Source organism: Muntiacus reevesi, chromosome 12 (genome assembly GCF_963930625.1).
Source record: "Muntiacus reevesi chromosome 12, mMunRee1.1, whole genome shotgun sequence".
In the NCBI taxonomy this organism is placed as follows: domain Eukaryota; kingdom Metazoa; phylum Chordata; class Mammalia; order Artiodactyla; family Cervidae; genus Muntiacus; species Muntiacus reevesi.
Window position 1 is genome coordinate 17,295,962 of NC_089260.1, and position 25,628 is coordinate 17,321,589.

The window sequence follows — 25,628 nt, forward strand, 5'->3', positions numbered from 1 at the left end:
TGGTTGAGTAGGTAAACTTACACAATCAAACAATGAACATTTTTTTCCTATGTCAACTCCTACAAGTAGATTACAGACATCTACTTGTTCTGTTGTTTCCTCTAAGAAAACAGACATTTCAAAATCAAATTATATCTTTGTATCACACAAGAAATACTGAATTCTAGCTATCCAACATACAAAGCAAACTACTGTCTGTGAACACTATCTGCAACTCTAGATCTGGAATGGTTTTCGGGAACTGTGAGAACTTTAGCTCAAGACATCTTAGAAGCTGCTCCTTTAAAACATGAAGGCTTGAACCATTCTGTATTCAAATTGAGATATATCCCTGCCTTCTTGAAGTATTGAGGAAAGCTTTAATGATTCATAAAAATTGTTTTCATCTAATAGGGTAGGACTACAGCCAAGGAAAATATAAAATCATCATGTTAATAATGCCTACTAGGTGCATGATATAAGCTATGAGGCAGGAAGTGGGGTTTGTATCTTGAGTTTCAGAATAAGGTGAAACGCATTCCAGGTACAGAAGCATGGTTAAGGCTTCAATATGCAGGGAGGGCTGGCACTGTCATAACTAAGGTTTTAGACTTACTTGCTCCCAAAGACAAGACAGTTGAGGTAATTCTAGCATGGTGATAATCAGATATGCAACTCACAAAGCAAACTCTGGCAGCAGTGTGTAGAGAATGAAATAGAGTTGAAACCAGATCATTCTCTAAAGCACACAAACTGTCAGGGACACCTGTTTAATGTGTATGCCCCGGGCCCCAATCCTGATGTTCTAAATAGTCCACTTCTCTCAACGAAAAACCCTATTATCTTCATTATTTCAAAGTACTTTGGATGATAAGTTATTATACTGAGTTAAGTTGCAATAATCAATAAGTCAAATTACAAGTCTATAAAATTAAGGCTTAAAACTAATCCTAAGTACACTTAATGTAACTAGTTTTTATTTTTTTTTTCACTTAATGTAACTAGTTTTTAGTATAATTTTTATATTATCTACACCTTCCTGTCCAGCAAACACAGTAGTTATTACTGTTTTATACCACATAAGTGATAGTTTAAAAGCTATCTCCCAGCCTAGAAACCTTAACATATCATATATTGAAATCATCTCAAAAGAAATCACATGGAAATCTGACTTCATAAAATGCATTAGAGGCATTGTCTTATGTCTCTTCCATAAACCTAATAAATTTCTGAAAAACAATCAATATCTTTGTTATGAAAGAGGCTCTTAACATCAGTTCCAACTATCACTTATTTTCCCAAGCCAATTACAAACAGAAATAAAATAGCGTAACATCACTGTGCACTGTTTAAGGAATTTTTATTAAAGCAAGAATTTTATAATCCAAATTACGTTTCCTTGCTCAGTTATCAATTCTGTTACTTAAAACAGAAGTGACATTCTGAGCTATTCCACAGTAAAGAATTACAAAATTAAAGAAAGGAATGCTTTAAATTTTTGTACTTTGCTGAAAATTCTTTTTCCCATGGTCTATAAAACATTAATTTGTTTTTATATTTTACTATTTTTTTGTGTTTTTTTGTTGTTTTTAAATCAATAAGTAATCTAGGACTAGCACTATGTTTGCTAGACCTGGCATTTGCTCGGTACATAAGGTTCAAAGTTTCCTTTCCTTTTTTTATTTATTTTATATTTTGCAATGTTTTTTTTCCATAATATTTAAGTTTTTCGATGTTTAGGTATTTTTCTTCGGTGAAGCACGAGTTTCTTCTCATGGTCCCTGATCATCTGTAAATGTGGGGAAAAGAGATGATGGTCATCAAACTTAAGACACAGAACATAATGATTCCAACCACTAAAAAGAAAGGACATTTACCTAGGTTACAGAAATGCTAATTATAGCTATAATGGCAGTCATATTTTACAATATATAAATGTATCCAATTAACACGCTGCACACCTTAAACAATGTTGTTATGTCAAGTATTGTAATAAAAACACAAGTGAGAGGACCAACACTGGCCCTTGTCAGTACACAAGCCCTGCCGAGAGCCTGTCTCTGTAAAGCTCTACGAACCACAGCCACCCCTGCTCAAGCTGCACCACAGTTCACAAGCTGCGGGGCGGCTCTCCCATGGTGACAGCGGGGCAGAGGAGCTTCAACACGGGACACGGCCCGCACAGCCCCAGCTATTTCCTATTTTATAGGAAATCTCTGTACACGCCTGGCTCTGGCTACACAGCTATGTCACCCTATTTCTTGGGGGTAATGAAAGGCAGTATTAGAGGCCAAAAAACAACTTTATCACTGCCACCCAAGAAAATGTATTAAGCTATGAAAGTCCTTCAAGAATAGCTGTCTACACAGGGCCAATCCATGTTACAGCCATTTAACACAAATTACTACGCAAAATGTCTGAAGGGGTCTTAATCTCAAAAATTCAAGTCTATACCAGGGTTAACAGGTAGTTAATTCCTCTGTCTCTTTACTTCTCTTTGAAAAACTGGCAATGCATTTGGATTAGTGATAAAACAAGTTTTTGCTACATTTCAATACATGCTCAAACTGTGAGAATTAGAAAGACAAGGCGGGCTCACTTTAGACAGTCGGAACCCCGGTGGCACTGTTAACTGCTTTCTGGGCAGCCTCTTTTGCTTGGTGGGCTTGTAATACAGCTACAGCTTCATCAACCTGAAAAAACGAAAACAAACTGGTTCTGAAAAACAATAATTAGAAGATAGCTTCAAATCGCCAACCTACAAATGTCCAACAGAGGCAAACTTCTTTCCTCAGATGAAAGTATTAATGACTGTTATGAAAAAAAAACCAACATTCCAACTATACATCTGTATCCTTTGGGCTCTATTCCACCACTGTTTTGGAATTATTAATCTCTTGTACTTCCTACTCTCTCCCCACCAAAAATCCCCCAAAGTTCAGAAGTATCAGCAAATACCCCTTTCTTAAATACAGATGAGCACAGCTAAGAGTTAAGGGACACTGGAGTTACAGTGACTGGATCTGAAGCCGAGCTCCGCCATTCACTAGCTGCTTTGTGAGCAACTGGGCAAATTATTCAACCTCTCTCTGCTTCAGGTTTCCTGTCTGTGTCTATAAAATAGGGGTAACAGCACCATAGTTATTAGGATTTTCAATTAATATTTATAAAGCTCTTAGAACTGTGCGTGATTTGTACAAAGCACTTATAAATGTTCTACAAAACATCCTGGAATATGTAGTATAAGAAGCTGTAGGTAAATGATAAATTTAAATTACTTTAGAACGGAGAGACTCTGGAGACTCAAGCATATGAAGAAGTTCTGAATTATCAATCTCCAACAACATGCCAGTGATTTTACCAGCAAGAGTAGGGTGCATGGCTTGAATTAGAGGAAAGAGCCGTTCACCTAGGAACAAAAACATTCAAAAACTCCTTCAATCAAAAAAAAATTTTTTTAAGGCATCTACTATATAGTAAAACGGGTTTATGAACCCTTCGTATACAGCAAATAAATGTGAACCCATAATCCACCATTTCAGTATCTTTCATGAGATGATCAGTATAAAATGGATTAAGATCTACCACAAGGCAATTAATTCTTGGAAGCATCAGTTTGCCTAACAAAGATGAAATGAAGCTATGTGTTAAATCTGTCCTCAGTCAAAACCAAAGTGGCTTACTCATTTGGTTCAAATTTCAAACTCCTCCTTCAGAAAATGTGGTAGGATACCTGGCAAGTCATGCCCCATTACCCTGTCCATCAAAGGCAACATTTAAATAGTTTTCCAGGCTTTTAATGAGTTAGGCAGACAAACCGCCATGGTAATCATTCATACCAATTCAGATCCCGCCACCCTAATTGTCATTTTTAGGTGCAAAGGCAGTCTAAGTGTCTTCCTATTTTCTAGTCTCTTACTGTAACTGACCAGGTGGGACAAAGGTACTTACCCAACATTTGCTTCTGCTCTTGAGGAGGGGCAGATGCCAACATGGAAGCAGTCAGAGGCTCCTGACCTTGTACATGGACAGCGGGCTAGAAAGAAAATGGGAGAACTCCTAAGTACAGAAGTAACGACAAGCACAAACACAGTCATCACTGGAAAATAACTGGATAAAGACTATAGTCTAAACATAAACAGGAGAAGCTGAGTGAACCAGAAAATGCAGCCTAAGGCAGCTATTAACACCTAAGTGCTCAAGTATTATAAGCACAGGGATGTTGAATTTCCTTTATCTGGAGTAGTCTCTGGAACCATACTTCTAGTGTAATCAACCACAATTTTGGTCCCAGGGGTCAAAAAACCAAAAAAACAGTAAGCCAAATCTTACAACCTAAACTTTATTTCACCCTTTCTTACAACTATGCCAAATAGAACTCTCAAATCACATAATCAATTCCAGAAGGGAAAACAGTGCTCTAGTTCCTCGAGAATAGCAGGTATTTTTACATACTGGCCGTCAGTGGGACTTCAACAAGATGTTCTAGATAGCGTAAGCTCTCACACATCATACAGCTGTCCTCAAAGTCTTTGCAATCAAGGACTGTCATCTTTATCATAAAGAAGCCATCAAATCCACACCTGCTGCATGGTGACTTGTGGCTGTGCATTAAGATGTTGTTGAGGATTGCGAACTCCCGCAGCATATTTGTACTGTGGAACGGTGCGAACAGCAGGAGTAGCTGCAGCAGCAGCAGCTGCGGGACGTGGACCCATCGTCTGTGTTGATGTGTTAGCTAAAAAAATAAAAACATTTTTTGTATTTATCTTCGTATTTCCAATTGGAGACCAACTTTTATGGGAAGGGTTAAGACTCACCAACACGCTGTGTCGACATGACTCGTGGAACCTGTGAAGAAGCTGGTCTCATAGTACTAAATGGTGGTCTAGGAGCGGCTGGGCGGATAGCACCGGGCATATTTTGGAATGCTACATTTAAGGATATGAACACACATTAACTGGGAAAAACTGTGTTCATCTTGGTTTTTTAGATTTGCACAAAAGACTAAAAATGATCAAATATAAACAAGTATATTTTTTAAAAGCTCAGGCTCCTATCTGCCATTTCTTCAGACTTTTATGCCACTTCATATCAGATCATAAAAATATGAAATGGAGTTGGATGCATTCTCAAACTTGTGATAAAAAGAGAAAAAAAAAAATCAAACCAGCATATATTTTACGAACATTTTAAGATTCTTTTTAAAGAACAAAACGCTAAAGATGCCCAAAATGAACACCTGTAAAACTATAAATTACGGACAGCAACAGTTAATATACCATTGGGATATAACAGCTAATTTGCCTCATTTATGTTTTTAGTTCATATACTTTGCAACTTAAAAAAAAAAAAAAAGCTTACGATGAGGTCTGGCACCCTGAGCAGTCCAGCGAGGACTTGGTCTTAGTTGAGCAATTTGGCTAGGAGGATAGTATGCAGCACGGTTCTGAGTCTGTAGGAAGCAAGCAAATGCATCAATCATAGAAAAAGCAAATAATACAACACATTATGCATGTTCAAAATATTTAACAGGTCCTCACTCCAGCAAAGATCCCCAGGAGGAGGGCACAGCAACCCACTCCCATTTTCTTGCCTGCAGAATCCCAAGAACAGAGGAGCCTGGTGGGCTACAGTCCATAGGGTCGCAAAGTCAGACACGACTGAAGTGACTTAATACACAGCATGCACACTTTTAAGCATTTTTCAAATCCAATCGTAATTCACATCTCAAATGCTTTCATCTTAAGACTTTACTTTTTTTTTGGTGGGGGGTGGGGAGGAGACAAAACATAAAAGGTGACGAAGCAGGAGCCCTCCATGAGGTTTTGTCCTCTTCTAGAACCTACCTGTGGGATAGCTGCCATGAAGTAACCTGAAGGAGGTGCTGGCTGGTAGGGGTTGATTACAGGGTTGGGCACGGCTCTTACACTTGCCATCCTCTGCATATACTGGTTAGTGAGGTGAGCCTGGCGCTCTTCTTTGCGCTGAGCTAAAGCTACATACAATGGCTTGGTGGCCACAATTCTACCGTTCATTTCCGTAACTGCTTTAGTGGCTTCTTCTGGGGAGGAGAAACATACAAAACCAAAACCTTTGCTGCGACCACCCTCCATCATAACCTATTGAAAGAAAATTAAAAAACCACACAATTAATGCAATGGAAGGATGAGGCATTACGAACAGTATCAACTAGAGCCACCAACTCACACTTAACTAAACCTTGTCAATACTTTCATCATTTTCCCCACAATTTTCCCATTAATATCCAAATACTAAGGGTAAACTACATGTAAGCATTATCCTAGCCAAGCAAAAGTAGAGAGGCAGAGACACAACAGAAACTTTAAGGTTTTTAGATTTCCAATATTAAGGTTTAATTTCTAAATACATTCAAAGCCTACTAAATTTACTTAGTAAAAAATTTAGAAAAAAATGCACAATTAAAATCTGACTATTCTAACAAGTCAAGGTGACAAGATGCTATATTACTATTACTCTTTGAGGGGAGGAAGCAGTTGAGTCTCATTTTACAATTAAAATTTCACATTCACAACCGTAAGGGCCATAAATATTGGGGTTAATAAACATTCAGAAAACTTCACAGTAACTCCAAAGATTTTTTAAACAAGCAGTAAGGAAATGAAATGAACTATTCAGTAGACCTATATATAAGCATGCTATACAGCTGTATCAAACAGCATGCTGTTGACAAAGGAACAAACAGAAGAGCAATAAAACAGACTCATGATCGTACATAAATGTGGAATCAAAACAAAACAAAAAACTGGCCTCAGGGATACAGAGAACAGATTGGTGGCTGCCAGAGACAGCCGACTTGGGGAAACACATAAAGGTGTTTAAAAAATACAAACTCCTAGGCATAAAGTCACAGGGAAGCAATGACAAGGGACGCAATGAATAGGATGTATAGGGACAGTGTGGGAACTATATTTAATATGAGTTACTTATCTGAAAGTTGTATAGAGTGGATCTTTAAAGTTACCATTACAAGAAAAAAATATTTTTAATCTATGGTAATAAATGTTAACTAGACTTATTGTGGTGATCACTCTGCAGTATACACAAATATCAAACAACTATGTTGTACATTTGAATATGTTTTATGTCAGTTACATCTCAGAAAGATTGTAGAAATATACCCAAGCAAGTATGGGAACTTGGGATGTTAAGCTTACATTTTAAAACCGTGGGTAAAGATGGACTTTGGACTATCTAGCATATGGTACAACAGGATAATTCTGAATTAACGTAGAGCTTATATTCACATCACATTGAAACAATTCCAAGTGCCAGATAGATTCTGACTCCAAACAAAAAATGCAAAATACAGGGAAAATCTAAGATGACACAAGACCCCCAAGTCCTAAATGGAAGACTTAGAAAAAATTTTTGCAATATGAAACAAAGAGCTGACATAAAATTCTCCCTATGAAATCAATAAACAATGCAATGTAAAAACAGGCAAATAGGCTAAACAAGTAAACACATAAATAACATGTCTCATTTTAAAAGATGTGTATCACTTTCTACTAACTCGACAAGACTAGTAGTAATATGTTCAGCCTTTTTAAACAATTCTGTCATATTAAATATACATACCCACTAACCAGCAATTTCAACTCTAGGACTTCAGAAATACTGGTATGTATGTGTGCAAAGATATCTAATAGTGTTAACATGCAAGTAACCCAAGTGTCCAACAATATGGGCACAGCAGAATAAATTATGGTACACTTAGACCATGAACAGCCAGCCCTTAGTGAAAAATGAGAAAATGCCTGAGATAAATATGTATCCAGATCTGTAAAATAAAAAGACAAATTGCAGAATAGGTATACTATGACTGTTTTATAAAAATTTTATATGCATACAGTAAGTATACAAGCATGGAAAAATATCCGGGACAGCCAACCAAGTCCTTCGCCAGACTTTAGCATGGAGTTGTCACCTTTCTGTCTTGATCAATGTTTTTTCAGCAAGTGTTATCAAATTAACATGAAGATCTCCTCTCTCGGAATAAATTCTTGCCAAACTTTATCTCCTTGCTAACAGTGATATAGTGATCCACAAAGGACTTCTTTTTAAAAAGGACTTAAGACTCTCCTTTATAAAACATGCATGCTTCTTCATACATTCAAAATAAATGGATGCACAATACTCCATTTAAATGCTTTTCAGGGAACACAAAGGATAAACACATTTCTCTTACAACATGTTCTCTTACAACACTCCAGTATGAAATATAAAATTTATATATATACATCCATGAGCACAGATTTTTCTCAAATCTTAAAAAAAGATATGCATCATATGCTTTACCTTTGCACTGGTGATTGTGCCAAATGGAGAAAACTCTTTCCGGAGACGTTCATCATCAATACCATCATCAAGATTTTTCACATAAAGGTTAACACCCTTAAAAAAAAAATTGGAAAAAGAAAACCACAGTGGTACTTAAACATACTTCCTATTAGCTTATCCCGTTTCCTCTCCTTGTCCCCCTCACACCCTCCGACTGAAATGAATATAGAATAGGCTTCCTCACTCCTGCCTTAGCTTTACTTGTTCAGTTAAAAAATGAACCTGATATCTGGTGATCCTATCTTGCTTCATCTGTTCAAATTTGCGCTTAAGTTCTGTCTGTCGTTCCACTTTTTTCTGGGCTCGACCAACATAAATTTGTTTTCCATTGAGCTCTTTTCCATTCATCTCATCCACAGCCTTAAGGAAAAAAAAAAAATTTTAATTACTAACTTGCACTATATGTAAGTTCATTTTTTAACAATAAAGAAAATCTGTTAGTTTATAAAAGCTAAAGATAAAAAAAAAAGCCATCACAAAAACTAAACTTTGAGGTTTTAAGACATAATATAGGTTTTCAATTTATACTCTCAAAGCTAATACATGAAATGCAAGTAATTCAAACCATGTGAAAAACAACATGTAGACTAGCCAGTGGTATGCTTGTGTATTTTGATGCAAGAGCAACTCAACTTTATATCCCCCATTTCTTATTATAAAATACGGAAAACCCACACTGCCTCTGATAAGTATATATTAAGTCTTACTTTTTGTGCATCTTCATGCCTTTCAAAGCTTACAAATCCAAAGCCTTTGGATTTTCCACTCTCATCAGTCATTACTTTCACACTTAAGGCAGGTCCTGAAAAAAAATTTGATGATTCAAATATATTCCCTACAACATTTAGTTTATACATTTCAAGTTTCAAAAAAGTTGTGCGGAAAAAAATATAAAAATGGGGATTAAAAAAATTCCCAAACCTCCAGAAATTTATTCTTCCTCTTACCCTCTCTCCAATCACAGGCACTAAACATTCTCTTCAAAGACCCTTTATTTTTTCTAAGAAGCTAATTAAGTAAACTCTTTCTCTGAAATATTCCTCCTTCCATTTAAGGAGGTATGTTTCAGACAAATGTAAATGACAAAGTTAATTTATTCTTAGCATTTAGTACAAAACAGATGCATTGTTCTACAACAACTTGATTTTCTTAAGAATTCCTTAAGCCTTGGCCCACTTGATTTTCAACAGGGAGTAGAGAAAACAGAGGCCTTGACCTTTGGGGAAGAAGAGACAGAGGCACCTGGAGATGGCATGTTTCTGAAGACACACTTCTCCCCCACTAGCTCCCTCAATAAAATACTTAACTGAACAGGGTATTATTTTAGGGAGGTGGGGGAAAAGTTAAAAAAAAAAATCACATCTAATTACAGAGAATCTGCAAGATTTATGGGCACAGATACGACTGTTTATAGAGGGTTCAATGTGGCATGACAGCTTGGCAATAATCAAGTATTACACTTCCTAATTCTTCATGATTTGAAATGCTCTTAAAAAAACAGGACACCTGTTTAAGTTAACCAAAAGGGAAAGCAAAGTTAAGGGGCAAGCAAATCATCTGCAAGAGTACAATGTAAGGTTCATCTTCTGATTAGCTACACAACTATTTAAAGTGAGACTGGTTACACTTCACTGGAAAATCTGGATCATTCAAAGTTATTATTTTAAATTGCTCAAACATGATGCTGAGACTGGCCAAATATCCCAAAGCTGGTCAGCTTTCCTAACCCATAATTAAAGACTACATTCCAACCTAAGTTGGTTGTGTCACATGCAATGCCTCTGATCAGATGGGATCTGTTAGTGCATAAATCCAGCACAATTTCTTAACATAGCAAAACCTTTTAAAGGCTATTCCAATTACACAGTGACAGCTTACTGTGCTAACGCAAGGCTATTAACCTTTAAACTGGATAGAATTTTACTTATATGCTAGTATAATGGATTATCAGTAGCTTAATCCAAATTAACTACAAAATTTAAGTACCATGAAGTCTCATTTATTTTTAGTATAAAATATTATCCAAAACTAACAATGTGAATATAAAAATTTAATTCAGACACATTACCAAACTTGCCGAAGAGATCCTTAAGGCGCTCATCATCCATGTCTTCTCCAAAATTCTTGATGTAAACATTGGTGAACTCTTTTGCCCTAGCTCCAAGTTCTGCTTCTCGTTCTTTACGAGACTTAAATCTTCCAACAAATCTAATAAAATATGTAAGAACTATAAAATTAGGTTCTACTTTATGAAGTTCAGCTTAACTAAGCCTGATAGGTGATTCTGTAACAGTCACTGCTAATTTCAGAATCTCTAATAAAGAGCACACTATAAAGCAGAAATACGGTCTTACGTGAAAAAATAAAAGCACCAAATATAACAAACCTCTCAACTATAACCACAAAAAAGGATATTTTCCCTAATATACCCCTCTGCCATCCTTCTAGCTAACCTGGGTTCAGAAGATTATGTCCAGAAATGCAACGGAATGGAAGTACGCATGGAACAGGCCAGTGAGGAGACAAAACTTTCATCACTGTTGTTCCAACATGGCTTCTTCCAAAACAGAAATTTATGCTACTGAATTCTGTCCTCATACACCCAACAGCCTGGGACAAATTTCTTTGTGACATTATCAACAAAAGTGTTTTAAAAATTAAGACTTTCCCCAGTATAAAAGTAATATGTACGTCACTACAGAATAAGAGAATAAACATCATCAAATTAAAGATCCATTTCAGATAATTCCACCCGGAACGTGACTGAATTTAGTGTCTTTTGTTTTCTGTGTTTAAGTCTATCTAGCACAATTTCTTTTCAGTGAAGATACCTATGATTTTATTCCCTTAGAACACTCCTCATCTCCCTCCTCCCACATGGTGGTGCTTCTCCATGCAATTGTTTTATAAATGTTCTCAATGGGAACATAATATTCCATTGTGGATAGCACAACTTTTTGCTTTTATAAATAATGCCATAACTTTACAAGATTGTTACTTGTTCTTAGGATAGCACTGTAGAAATCACGGCAGTTCAAAGGTTATATAAATAACCTTAAGTTTATACCTACAAACTGCTTTCCAAAACAGGGTTGTATCATTTTATACTCAGAAAACAGCAATAAATCAAGTTCTTACTTTAATCTAGACTGTCACCAGTGGTAGCCATTTTCTCCTCTAAACCACTGCTGACAGGCCAAAGATATCTTCATCTGTAAATGCTAGTGACGCTGAACATTTTTCTCATCTAAAGATGTACTAACTTTAAGAATTACCCTTTGTAAACACTGTTCATACTGAGAAGTTGCTGGTTTTCTTAGACATATTTGAGGCTCTTTACATATTCCTAATCTTTCCTTAACCAGCAGGTGACAGAACCCAAACAGCTAACACCATGTGCACAACTCCTTCATGGACAGACTGACCACACCACCTGCCAGATGCAAGAGTGATGCAGCAGACTTCTAAGAGTCAAACCCACTGCGTGTGCCATTACCCCGGTTTACATGGCAACATGAACTCACACATCACTTACAAGATGACCTCAAGGCTGAATCTGCCCAGATAAGAAAAATCCACTGGCATAGAAGATAAAAGAAAATTGAGATTTGTAATTTCTTTGGGCTCATAAAAACCTGTATTTTTACAACCTGTAGCAGAAAGCCTTATAGAGGTTTTATCAGTATCATCATTTAAAAAGTTTTCAACTTTTAATAACAAGTTAATTTCAGAAAAGATAAACCATAAAGACTTCTGATTTCTGATTTATCTTCACACAGAAAAGCGAGCCAAATTGCCACAATTACAACAATCGTTATAGGAGTAAAGAATCCCTGGTAGCTCAGAGAGTAAAGAATCTGCCTGCAAAGCAAGAGACCTGGGTTCGATCCCTGGGTCGTGAAGAGCCCTTGAAGAAGGAAATGGCAACCTACTCCAGTATTCTTGCCAGAGAATTCCACTGAACAGAGGAGCTGGGCAGGTGACAGTCCATGGGGGCCACAAAGAGTTAGGACACAACTGAGCAGCCAACAAGGCCCAGTAAAGAGCTACCCCGGGCTCTCAATTTATGCAACGAATTTGTATCCCAGTTTCTCTCTCATACCAGCATGTAAAACATAGGCAAATCACTTTAGCCCCAGCTTTGAATATTAAGTGGGCTAACTATTACCTTGAGAATTATGACTAAGTTTCTGCCTGCATTTCATACTTTTTCAACTATGCACTTATTTCTGGGAAAGCTTTATATTTCAGCATACCTAGCTTCTCCTTTTTCGTTTTGGTTTGAATACTGACCAGTTGTATTAATTCCCTGTTGTTTGTATGTTACAGTAACTATGAGAAAAGACAATTATAAAATCTACCAAGATATGGTTTATTAATTTTCACTCTAGCTGTTACCTCTTTTGAGCACAAATATATTTCTTGTAAAATGGATGAATTGATTTTAACTATTAAACACAGATTTGAAGTATGATTAACTTCATATTTATACTTACACTTTGCGATCATTTAGAAGCATCCCATTCATTTTTTCAATAGCTCTTTCAGCTGCTTCCTGTGTCTCAAAATGCACAAATCCATAACCCTTGGAACCATTTTCATCACAAACCACCTAGGGGAAAATGTATACCAATTTTTCATTACTTACTACTGATTTAGGATTTTTCCAATGTTCAGATAACTTGTCAGCTACCTTACCTCGGTGTTTGGGAAATAAAGATATCCATTAACAGAAAGCACAGTTGCTATCTTAAGGAATAAACTACAAGTAGCTTCCCCAAAGCTCAGTGGGTAAAGTGTGCCTGCAATGCAAGAGGTACAGGAGATGCGGGTTTGATCTCTAGGTTAGGAAGATCCCCTGGAGAAAGGATTGGCAACCCACTCCAGTATTCTTGCCTGAAAAACCCCATGAACAGAGGAGCCTGGCAGGCTATCGTCCAAAGGACTGCAGAGTCGGATGAGACTGAGCGACTAAGCACACGGCTGCAACACTGTAGTGAGTGTTCAGTTTAGTCGCTCCTACCCACAACAGCTCCAGAGAAATTCCTAGATATATTTTTACTAGCATCACTTTAAAATTTATTACTCGCTTAATTTTCATTTTTATACCCTACTATTACTAGACAAATTCCACCATTGATAGTTTGTTGTTTTGAACCAAGTATTTCACACAGGGTTCTTTGACCTGTGTTCCCAATTATCTTCCAAATTTGGCTTCTGATACTCTAGTGAAAGATGACTGTGCTCAGTAAGAGCAAGAACCTTGTCTTAGCCAACTTTCATCTTTGGGGCCTATTTAGGCTCTGACAGGAGTTAACAGAATGCTGGATCCCACCAAAAAGATACCCCACGTCCAAGGGCAAAGGAGAAGCCCAGGAAGATGGCAGGAGGGGCAAAATCATGTTTAGAATCAAACCCCATACCCGTCAGAGATGCTCAGAGGGCTCAAACAAAGCTTGTGTGCACCAGGACCCAGAGACTGAGCCAGAATCGTGTCTGAGTGTCTCTTGCGGAAGTACGGGTCAGCAGTAGACTGCTGTGGGGCAGGGGCTCTGGGTGCAGTAAGCCCTTTTGGAGGGGGTCACCATTAACCCGACCTTAGAGCCACCAGAACTTACACAGAACTGGGGAAACAGACTCTGAGAGGGCCCAAGCCAAACCTTGTACACAACAGGACCCAGGAGAAAGGAGCAGTGACTCCACAAGAGACCGACCCAGACTGGTCCAGGAGTCTCCCGTGGAGGTATGGGTCAGTGATGGCCTGCTGGAGGGTTGGGGGCAGAGTTCACAGTGCATGGGACCTTCTGAAGGAGGTTGCGCATTGTCTATTACCTCCACCATAGTTTGGTCTCAGGTCAAACAACTGGGAGGGAACACAGCCCTGCTCATCAACAGAAAACTGGATTAAGATTTACTGAGTATGGCCCTGCCCACCAGAACAAGATCCAGTTTCCCCCTCAGTCAGTCTCTCCCATCAGGAAGCGTCCATAAGCCTCTTATCCTTCTCCATCAGAGGGCTGACAGACTGAAAACCACAATCATAGAAAACCAATCTGATCACATGGACCACAGCCTTGTCTAACTCAATGAAACTATGAGCCATGCTATGCAGGGCCACCCAAGATGGGTCATGGTGGAGAGTTCTGACAAAACGTGGTCCACTGGAGAAGGGAATGGCAAACCACTTCAGTATTCTTGCCTTGAGAACCCCATGAACAGTAATTATGTTTACTTGTCACATTTTTGCTTACCTTACATGAAAGGATGTTACCAAAAGCAGAAAATGTATCATACAGTGCTTTATTATCAATGGATTTATCCAAATTTTTAATGAATATGTTGCCCACTCCACTTTTGCGAAGTGATGGATCACGCTGAGACCACATGATGCGTACTGGCTTGCCCTTTATTACATCAAAATTCATGGTGTCCAAAGCACGCTCCGCTGCAAAAAAGGACATTTTCAAAGTAAATATTATTCAAAACTTTTACAGTCTACTTAATATAATCTACTGTAGAGGGAATAATTGAGCACATGGCCCCTCTACTTCCTTAAACTGAAGACGGCTGGACTTTACACCTGTCAGTCTAGATTTATATCATACAACACAAAAGACAAGTATCAAGAAATCCCAAATTTCCCACATGTTAACAGATGACATGTTGTTTAGAACTAACATATTTCTGAAGCAATCTCGTCCTTTAATTGCCATGAAATTTAAAAATGCTTTTTTGTTCCTAATCAACTATAAAAACAGATTTCCCCTTCACAATCTGTTTGATAAGCAATATAAAAAGACACTAAAAGCAACTACAGATTATCCACAAGCAGAGCGGTTTACAGATTTTCAAGCATTTTAACTTATTCCCTACTACTTGTTAAAAATGTTTTATCACTTATTCCTGTCAGTATTACACAAAAGCTAGCCCATCTTCTAAAAAAAAGTTCCTGGCTTATTGGGGGGGATTTCAGTGACTCATGGCACAACTTCCTACTACCCTGTTAAAAAAAAAAAGAAAGGTTCTATCCATTCAGAAACATTTGCGTCATGCCTTTAAAAACTAATGTGAAGTTGAGCATATTTAGCTATTAACAAAATTTTTAAAATAACCTGGTTTACAATAGTCCAACTCACTATTAATACATATAAAACCAGTTTTATCTTAGGTCATTTACTTAATAACTGATGATTAGTTACTGCTGGATAGTGATAAAAAATTTCAAAATCTGAGTTCAGAGTCTACAAAGGATCAAATTATGTGCACCTGTACCATTAAAGAAACACTTATTAAAAAAGTTTGGACTCTAAACGGAAAAATGTATCCGTAAGTAGAAAAGACTAGTTCCTAAAGAAGGGACACACACAGTCCATTTGAAGTTCTGAAACATCAATTTTCACAAATGCCATGCTAGTGTTAACTGTAAAGTTAGTGAGAAACAAATTTTCCAGCCACTTCTTTCTATAAATGAAAATTTCAGTTTCTAGAAGATAGTGACAATCAGCTGTCAGCTCATTTATCAATTGGCCACACCTACTCAGCTCCCCTAGTTTTTTAGCTGACTTTGCTTGAGCTTCTTTTGAATGAGTCACCTTTTCCTGTTAAATTGGAAACTGATCACTTTCAGAAGCTATTCTACAAGTGCACCAATGTAGCAAAATAAGGGGGCGAGTAGAAGGAAAATCAATTATTTGTAAAGAGAATAATCTGTATAAATATAGGAATAAAATAAACTGAAGATGGAAAAATTCTACCTTCTTTTCAGTAGTGACAGTATAGGTCTATTGGTATAGAGGATAATACACAGTGAGTGTACTGTAACCATGGTAACCTGAAGTTCAACTTTTAGAATCCCAAGAAATTAAAAAAAAATTTTTTTCTGATTTAAAATTGTTAAGTTTAGAAACTGTTAACAGTCAGTTTCAAAAGTTCACATTTCTAGAATTTGTTCGTTCAAATTTTCTCTATCAACCCTTCAGTTTGTGATTATCTGCACCCAAACTACCTTCCCTGATCTTCCATTTAGTGATAAATTTAATCAGAGTTGGGAAGAATCCTTACAGAGAGGCATTTGGAACTACCGCCTACAGAGCAAAGGGCAGAAAAACCTGCAGTGCAGTTTTACAACTTGGTGTGGTTCAACAGCCTGTCTACCCCCAAATCTCATTATTAACTTTACCTAGTGAAAAACTGATCACAAAATAATTCCTTGACGAGATAAAAGTTTTAAATTCCACCTTCAAGGCCTTTCCTACGAAAACTAATTCCATATGCTTTATAATACTTGACATATATTCAAGTAGCCAAGGGAAAAAAGGGCAAAAATGGATCATAAAATTAAGTGAAAATGACTTTTCCAAGTCAATTGATTCAGCTATAAAGAAAAATCCTGGCAACTCATCAGGCCACATATCTATTTGCCAAATATTCGAATTTTTGTGAACTGTTTAAAAATATAAGGTTAATCGCCATCTTTTTCCCCATACATTCAAACTAATTAATCCCTTCCTTTTCACTCAATCATTCCCCATAATGTATGAATATAATGGACCACTTTTATAAGGAAATCACCACTAGAATACCACATAAGTATAATGGTCTAGTACACACTACACTCACAAGCAACATTTTAGTCAAAATTGGGGACGACTTTTTAAAGTAAAATCTTTCAAAACCAGAGACGATTTCAGGAGATGGAAAAAAACAAACCCCGAATTACCAGTACCACGAAACTAACTAGATTTTAAAAATCAAAACTAACTAAATTGCCTGAGAAAACGATGGGTCATCTTCTACATCCCCTCTCTCCAAACTTGCTGCTTCAAGAACTGTCTGAACTAAGGGAAAACCCCCAAAGCAACGTCTGGTTGGTAATTTACACTTCTGGAGCCGTCAGTCACACACACGTTAGTGAGAGTGGTCGCAGAAACCTGAGGACGACCACCAGAGCACCAGATTAACTTTATTCCAAGTCCCCGCGGCTTCCCCAGGCGACTGGACCCGCGACAGGGTACAGGCCTCGGGCCTGGGAGGTTACCGGGTTCAACACGTGGTATTTTTCGAGCACTGAAATGCACTTCCTCCCTGTCCTGGGGCGCCGGCAGGAGCCTGGGGGTGGTGGGAGCGCCTCCACCGACTACCGGAGAAGGGGATCGGCGCTCGACACCCTCAAGATCTCGCCGCTACCTGGGGGAGCACCGGGTCGTGTTAGAACCCAACCTCACCCACCCTCCGGGCGCGTCATCACCCTAAAGTTTGAGCGCTGCTGAGGCCGAGAAAATGGTCGCGGAAAAGGAAGTGGCCGGGCGCGCGAGGGGCGTGCGGCTGCCGGCGGCGCGGGCCCCGGCCGGCGCGAGGAGCCGGGGTCCTGACGCCCCAGCCTCTGCCCGCTGGCCTCGGGTGGGGTGACATGCCCTCCCGCCCCCTCCCCCCCGGGCCCGCCGGCCTAGCCCGCCCGCCGCCGCCTGAGCCTCATGGCCGCTCGCCCGGCCGCCCGCCCGCCGGGCCCGGCTCTCACCGTCCGCCGGCTGCTGGAAGTTCACATACGCGTAGCCCAAGGAGCGGCGGGTGATCATGTCCCTGCAGACCCGGATGGAGAGGATGGGCCCGGCCGGGCTGAACTTCTCATAGAGCATCGCCTCGGTCACATCGGGGTGTAGGTCCCCCACATAGAGCGAGGCCATGGGGTAGCTGGGGGCGCTGGGGTTCATCTCGGCACGGCTGCAGGGCCACAGGCCGCGCGACCTTTCCCGTCAGAGGAGGGGAGAGAGTGCCGGGGCCGGGGGGCCGGAGCCGGGGGGTGGGGAGCGGGGGCAAGCGCAGAGGGACAAAAATCAAGCGGAATCGGGAACTACTCAACGGCCGCAGAATCGGGTCGATCCGCTGCCGCTGGAGGCTTGGCTGCTGGCTGCCGGCTGGGGAGCGAGGGTGGTGGTGTCGGGTCCGGGCAGCGGGAGAAGGCCTCGGTCTCTTGGTTCCTTCTTGGAGCTGCTGCGGGGCCGCGGGCGGGCGGGTCGGTCTCGGCTGCTTCACCGGGTTATTTTATAAAAGAGGAAGGAAAAAAAAAATAAAAGTCTCCGGCGGGGAGACGCGGATTTTTTTGTAAATTTTTTTTGGGGTTTTTTAAAAGATTTTTTTAGATTTTTTTTGGATTTTTTTAATAATAAATGTGTGTTCCGAGCCCGGAGCACACACTCCGCACTCTCAGCACTAACCGCCGGGGAGAAGGGGAAGCACCGCCTCCTGCACCCTCTACTTATACCCCCCGCCGCACTCGCCCCGCCCCCCGCGCGTCTGACGCCAGGGCCCTACGCGAGCGTCAGCGCCGGAGGGGGAGGAGACAAGGAGGCGGAGGGGGAGGAGGGAAGAGAAAAACAGGAGGAGGAAAAAGAGCAGAGAGGAAGGGAGAGGAAGTGGCGGCGGCGGCAGCGGCTGCGGTTGTAGTGGGTGGGGCTGGGGCGGAGGGGCGGGGCTTCTGCGCACGCGCCGGGGTCGGGGGTGGGGGTGTGGGCGGGCCCCGCGCGGCGTAGGACCCGTGGGGGAGGGGAGGGGAGGGCCGGCTCGCGGGCGTCTCTCTGAGGAGCCGGGTGGGCCGGCCCCTCCTCCCACACACCCCGCCCCACCTCCACCGGGTAGAGGCGTTGAGCCGTCACCAGGGCGGTGGGCGGTGCGCGGGGCTTCCGGGTTTCTCGGCGCTTAACTACCCCCCACGTGCGCGACCCCCAAAGGCCCTCTTCCCGCCGCAGCCAGTCGTTCCACTCGCCCCCACCCCGCCCCCTAGGGTCGCCAGGCGGGAGTGGGCCGGCGTGATTCCCCCAGGCCTAGTTTCCGCAACGTGGGCGAAAAGGAGCCCAAGCTGGCTCCCCGGTTCTCCTACCAGACCGCACTACGAGTCCCAGCGGGCAGCGCCGCCACGCGCCTCGGCCGCGGAAGCGGTGCCTGCTGGGAGCTGGAGTCTTCAACGGCCGCGGCGCTCGCTGACCCCCAACCGGCGGCGGGTCCTGGCCGCCCGCTCGGGGGCTCACCCATCCCCAACCCCCGCAACCGTTCCAGCTCCGGACCTGGGTCGTGCTTCCAATAGAGGACCGGGGTGCGGAGGGGCTCTCGGACTCCGGGGCCTCTCCATTCCGAGCCCTTAAGACTCTTACCGGGTCTCCCATCTGGGCGCTGTCGTTGGTCAGCGTGATTTTAATTTGGGCAAACTATTTTGAGGTCTTTGTCCGCTTCCCTTTTTAAAGTACCGTGATCACAGTTCACTTAAGAGGTCAGGGTGGAGTCACTGATTTCGTGCTACTTCTGCCAGCAATTTGAAACAGAGAACAGGACTCCAGAAAAATGTTTTCCTGCAAAGTGCGAGTCTGTCACAGTCGTACATGGCTTCACAGACTTGCAACCAGGCATAATTAGAAATCGCCTAAACGCAGTATTAAAAATCTGTACAACAGTTGTGGAGTTAGTTGGGAGCTTTAATAGGAAGGCTATTGCAAAAATACCAGTTGATAGGAAAGACATTAAGTCAACATGCAAATCCGACTTCAAAGTAGTAGTGAACTTTACAATTTTTACACTTGATCTTAGCCAAAAGGCCGAGAAGAGATGTACTTTACAATTTTTAAAGCTTTAGCATCTTTTGTTCCCTACAGCAATCTTGTGTGGAAAGTGGAGCGAGAAGTAATAATTTTATTTTACTGTTAAGAGAACGGTCTCAAATGACTGTCCAATTCATTCTTTAATTCAGTAAACTTTCAGGCACGTTAAATATATCTTTGGTTGTGGACTGGGTACTTGATTCTCAATTCAAATTTAAACCTGAAGAATCCCACATAAGTGCTATTTTGCCCCTATCTTGGTAGGAAGAAGATAATACTGATATTTTGGAAAACAAGTTACCTTATGTATTTTATTAGGTAAAAGAGCAAGACTGGAGACTGAGAACTGTGTATTAGGAAGACAGATCTTATCCTAGATGACAAATCACCATTCACTCTATTAGAACTCTGTAGTTAAAGTCAGTCCATACATACGTTTATTGAATACCTACCAAGTGCATCTGGATGTGAGGAAGATACTTGACAGACACAAATTTCTTTCCTCAGGAGTCTTCTAATGAGTTCTCTGGTAATCATATAAGCATTACAGTGAGTACAGTAAACATCCAATCCCAGTGTTTTATCTGGCTGTGATGATTTTCTATTAGATTCTAAATTTATTTTCTTAAAAAAATGAGGATGGAAATTCCATTGTTTACTTTAAAAGAAAATATGATTTCATTTTAGTATTTTCATTAAATTGCTGAACAGAGTATTAAAAAAATCAGACGAATGAAAGAAGAGGTACACTAATTAAAAGAAATGTGAAATAAAATCACCACCTATAACTTGGAAATTCGATCACACCAAGAGCTGAAACCACCAAAAAACATATATAATTGCTAAGAGTATCCACACCGCTGGTAGAGAAAGATGAGGGTGCAATTTCTGATGGAGCTCACTGAAACATCATTGTAAGTAATAAAAGGTGGGGGGGGGGGGGGCGGCGGGAATGGTCTGCTTTGAATCTAGAAAATTTTGTAAGAGAGCGGAAACTTTGGCAAGCATTCTAAAGTGGATGTGGGTTCTCCAGTCACTAGAAAGGGCTTACTCTCAGGTTTCACTAGCTTCTGGATTAATAACTCACAGAAGACTTCTCTTTGTTATAATCCATTTTGAACAAACAACCTCCCAATTACTAGTTGAACCCCCAGGGCACCTTGACCCAGGAAAAGATGCTCTAGGTGGTAGACAAAAGTATTTTTGTCACTGGAAAGGCCTATCAGTTCTTTGTAGATTAGTAAATACTGTGGGAATCAAGTTGGTCAGGATTCCTGTGCAGCTGTGGTTCTTGACATTCAGTTGGTGTCACTGTCGTATTTTAGGGAGCTACAGCTGAGTCTGTACAGGGAGACTAGATGCAAAGTCCATCCGTGAGAGGAGGGAGCTAAGAGAGTCAGGAGGAGACAGAGGCCACCTTAGGAGGAAGAAGAGTGGGATCTGGAACTGGAATCAAGAACCTGTTCCCTTGATCCATCATTCACCTCTTTAGCTTCAACCAGCTCCTTTCTCTCCAATTAGAAACCTGTTTTTCTGATTAAAAGTCAAGACAAACTTTCCCTCAGTGACAGATTTCTAACTTACTCTTTTCACAGCAAAGATTTTTATTTCCACTTCCCTTTAATTCCTCAGCATGAGCACTACACTGACTTTCTGCACCTGCACCTCCCCAATTATTGCCCTATCAACAGTCATCAATGACCTCCATCTGTCAATCCAATGGATCTTCTTGTCCATACTGTTCAATACCTGAAGGGTCTGACTCTGTTTTTCTCCTTCGTCTCTCTTTTTTTTCAACACATTCTCTTGGCTTCTGGGAGGCAACTCTCCTGGTCTTGTCCTGCTCTCAGACTTATCCCCTGCCTCCTTGCCCTGAACCCCGGACCACCAGATTGGGCTGGGTACTCTTCTTCTGATCTTTACCCTCACCACTCCTCTGCTGCTACATTTAGCACATTATGTTATCGAACAAAATAGTCTGTTCTTAAGTTGTCTCTCCAAAATAAGCTGTAAGCTCCAAAAGAGACTCTACATGCTAGTTGTGTCTGAGTCTTTGCGACCCTATGGACTGTAACCCGCCAGGCTTCTCTGTTCGTGGGATTCTCCAGGCAAGAATACTGAAGTGGGGGGTCTAGATTCTATTTATCTGTATTCCTAACATGGAGCATGAAGGCTGGCACATTGGAGGCGCTTTTTTCTTTTTTAAACCTGACTTCAGGGAGAAGGCCAGACAGGCTTGTAGACTAACCACATAGGTTGGGGGTTAATAGTGAGCTCTCAGTCTGACGTTCACGTGGGAAGCTAGGGCTGGGTTCAAGTCCAGACCTTGTGGTCTGCCACAGTGCACTACTCCCAAACTCTGCACACATGGGACAAGCCAGTAGGAAGTATGTTTAAGTGCACTCCCAAACAGAACTTCTGGTTAAAAGGAGTTTGGGGACCTCCGAAGCAGACGACACTGTGCATGGCAGTGCCATTCGTGTTCTGTCACCTTTCAGAGGCTGTCAGACAGCTTCCCTCTTTGACTTCAACAGTGTGATCATTTCTGACAAAGAGAATTAAGGCTACAGGGAAAAGGCAGAAGACAGAATACCTGTCAATTCCCTTTGACTTTTTGATTCACCACTCTCATTTTTCTCTCCCATCATTTCTTTTTGGTCTTAAAAAAAAGTATGCTGTCTATGTTTATCTGGCTTGCCTGTGTATTTCTAATTTTAGATTGCAAGTTGTGGGACAGGATAATGTCTTTATATGTGTAGCATCTCACTGTGGGTGCCTAAGAATGTCTAATGACATCAACATCATTCAATTAACCTGTTTTTAATCTTAGGAAATAAAATGTAAAATTCTCCAGAGAACTTGTTCATTTGAACCTCACTAGAGATTTATAAATAATTTTCAGGCTATATCTAGGATATATTTAGAATATATCCAAAACAATTTATAGTACTTCACATAATGTATGACAAACTAAAGTTGACTGGCCTTATAAGATCTTTGGATAATACTGAGAGATATATTTGAGCTGAATAATAAAGGAATATAATAGCGCCTCCCAACTGAAAGGATATACTTTGCATAGATTCTTGAAAGAAAAAAATATTAAACAATGTCCATGATAAGACCCAAGCTATACAATGTTTAACAATATTAACTACTGCTTCATAGGTTTGCTGGATTGGTGAAGAATATAGCACCTACTCAAATTTGTAAACTGTCATGCTCATGATCAGAAAGATTTCCTATAAGAGTCCCATTCAGATTTTATGTTTTCTTCCATATACATTACATATTTTCCTCATACCAAAAGAACAAAGGGATTTATACAAGTTTGAAAGTGGTTCTGACATTGTGTGTCAGATGACATAACATGACATTAGTTCTAAGAAGATGGCTGCCAAGTATGAAGATACAGATCTAGAAACAAAGACCCACTTAGAGTCATAAATGTTGACTCATAAGCAGAGAAGAAATCTTGGGAGAAAAGGATAATTAATGGCTTTATAGTGAAAGAGAATAAGAAACTTAGAGAAATTTCAGCATACTTAGGTCTCTTACAAAATGCTCTTCTGATGGCATAGCCATCTGTGTTAGTTAAATCACTATCATTGTTTGGTATAATGATAACAACAGGGATACTGCTACAACAGGCATACCACCACCTAATAGGATTATTGTGAGACCTGAATAGGATATGATATGTAAGCTTAAATTATATAATGCACAATGCTACCATTGATTGAACAGTTCCTAGTTTTGCATATATAAGCACATATCAATTTGGCAGATTCTAAATTCAAATCCATGGCAGAAATATTACACAGAGACATACATATACAGACATACAAAAGATACAACCATTACTGTCCTAAGCCAATCTGGAGAACAGAAAATTGCAATGGCTACATTAAGACAGTGTTAAATGTCAGATGAATAACAATAGCAAAACTAAAGTCAATTATCTAGGTTGTGGATTATGTGAGGAGGGGCTCAACAAGAGAACTTTGAAATGGATTCTATTCTAGGACCATGGCACTAATAATCTAAGTACATAAATTAAGCTATAGAGAATGACAAAAATATATTTCAGGTAAATAGAAATTTTATTAATACTAAGAGCTAATATTTGTTGAGTACTTACAAGCCTCTTCACAACAACTCTTATCAGATATGAAACAATATTGCCAATGAGGAAACCAAGGTTTAAAGAAGTCAAATAACCTTGATTCAAACATAGGTAGTGCAAGATCAAAGGATAAAATCTTTGATCTGGGAATTAGGGAACTAATACTTGGAATAAAAAGAGGAAAGAGCATTGTAAGGTGGAGGAAATAACATCAGGAATGTCATGGAGGTGGGAATAAGCAAGATGTGTTGAGTGTATGAGAAAATCTTAAGGTTGAAACATGGCACACAAATTGCAGTAAAGGCAAGTGAAAGAGAGGGGCATAACAAGGGAAAAATAGATTAGGGCTTAAATATTGGAAAACTAGATTGGGGCTTTATTACTAGAAAAATAAACTGGGGCATGGGATCTAATCTTGCCATCTGTGGATTATCAGAAGGTAATTCTGGTGGCAGTGTAGAAGTATTGGTTTGAAAGAGGAGAAAAGGGAGACCAATTAAGATATTCTTGGAACTGTCTCACTTTGTTCTTCCAAGAAGTGAAATCAAAGAAGACAAGTTCTTACTGCCTAATGAAAAGAAGCACACAAGTTTTTTTCAGGAATACAAACTTTTTTCCTGTAATAAATCTTGTTGTTGTTAGCTACTAACTTGTATCTGACTCTTTGCAACCCCATGACTTCCCTGTCCTTCACTATCTCCTGGAGTTTGCTCAAACTCATGTCCATTGAGTTGGTGATGCCATCCAACCATCTCATCCTCTGTCGCCCCCTTCTCCTTCTGTCCTCAGTCTTTCCCAGCATTAAGGTCTTTTCCAATGAGTCAGCTCTTTGCATCGTGGCCAAAGTATTGGAGCTTCAGCTTCAGCATCAGTCCAGTCCTTCCAATGAATATTCAGGGTTGATATCCTTAGGATTGGCTGGTTTGATCTCCTTAGTGTCTTAAAAATCTCTTAAAAGTCTCCTTGGGACTCTCTTAAAAAATTATTATGTATCTTCATATAAAGGACACTGAATTATAGAATTCATCCCTCTGTTTACTACAAACCAAATATTCATTTAGGCCCACGGTGTATGCTTGTTTAAGGCTCTACATAAAGCTTACCAACTCTATAGAAACTGATGGTCTTGTAGCCATTAGGCAACATATCTCAAATATGCATGGGCTCTTTAAAAAAGGTAGACTGAAGTCACTGAGGTTTCTCGTGAGTGACTAAAGGACAACTATACTGGCTCTACATTTACATATGTCTTAATTCACTGAACATATACTTACTGAGTGATATGTTAAGAACCTTGAAACACTGTGGATACAGAAAGGGACAAGAGACTCCCTACCTTAAAGAATGCATAATGACATTAACATCATTTAATTCAGCTCTGGTGTAGATATTGATTTAAGCTTAGTGCGTGGATTGAAAAGTTCTCTAGAAAACTTGACATTTGAACTTCCTTGTTGTTATTGCTAAGTCGTGTCCAACCCTGTGACCCCATGGACTGTAGCCCATCAGTTTCCTCTGTCCGTGGGATTTCCCAGGCAAGAATACTGGAG

The 25,628-nt window shown here is 40.2% G+C and overlaps 1 protein-coding gene across 1 annotated transcript; it reads right to left on the reverse strand.

Moving 5' to 3' along the window:
- Positions 1-1,322: 1,322 nt before the first annotated feature.
- On the reverse strand, positions 1,323-18,598 carry PABPC1 (poly(A) binding protein cytoplasmic 1). Its single transcript, XM_065902495.1, has 15 exons — positions 17,882-18,598; positions 14,616-14,809; positions 12,861-12,976; positions 10,433-10,572; positions 9,072-9,166; positions 8,587-8,724; positions 8,323-8,418; positions 5,829-6,101; positions 5,344-5,434; positions 4,800-4,910; positions 4,563-4,717; positions 3,931-4,015; positions 3,258-3,388; positions 2,579-2,672; positions 1,323-1,768 (listed from the first exon to the last, which is right to left on the reverse strand). Exons 1-14 carry the CDS (start codon positions 18,072-18,074, stop codon positions 2,580-2,582), a joined length of 1,911 nt encoding a protein of 636 aa, XP_065758567.1. The 5' UTR covers positions 18,075-18,598; the 3' UTR covers positions 1,323-1,768; position 2,579.
- Positions 18,599-25,628: the final 7,030 nt, after the last annotated feature.

Coding starts and splice junctions, on each gene's coding strand:
- PABPC1 (XM_065902495.1), bottom strand. CDS start 18,074: ATGAACCCCAGCGCCCCCAGCTACCCCATGGCCTCGCTCTATGTGGGG. Junction 4,016..4,562: donor CACAAGTCACCATGCAGCAG/GTGTGGATTTGA, acceptor TTTTCTTTCTAG/CCCGCTGTCCATGTACAAGG. Junction 2,673..3,257: donor CAGAGTCTCTCCGTTCTAAA/GTAATTTAAATT, acceptor TCGTTTTTTCAG/GTTGATGAAGCTGTAGCTGT.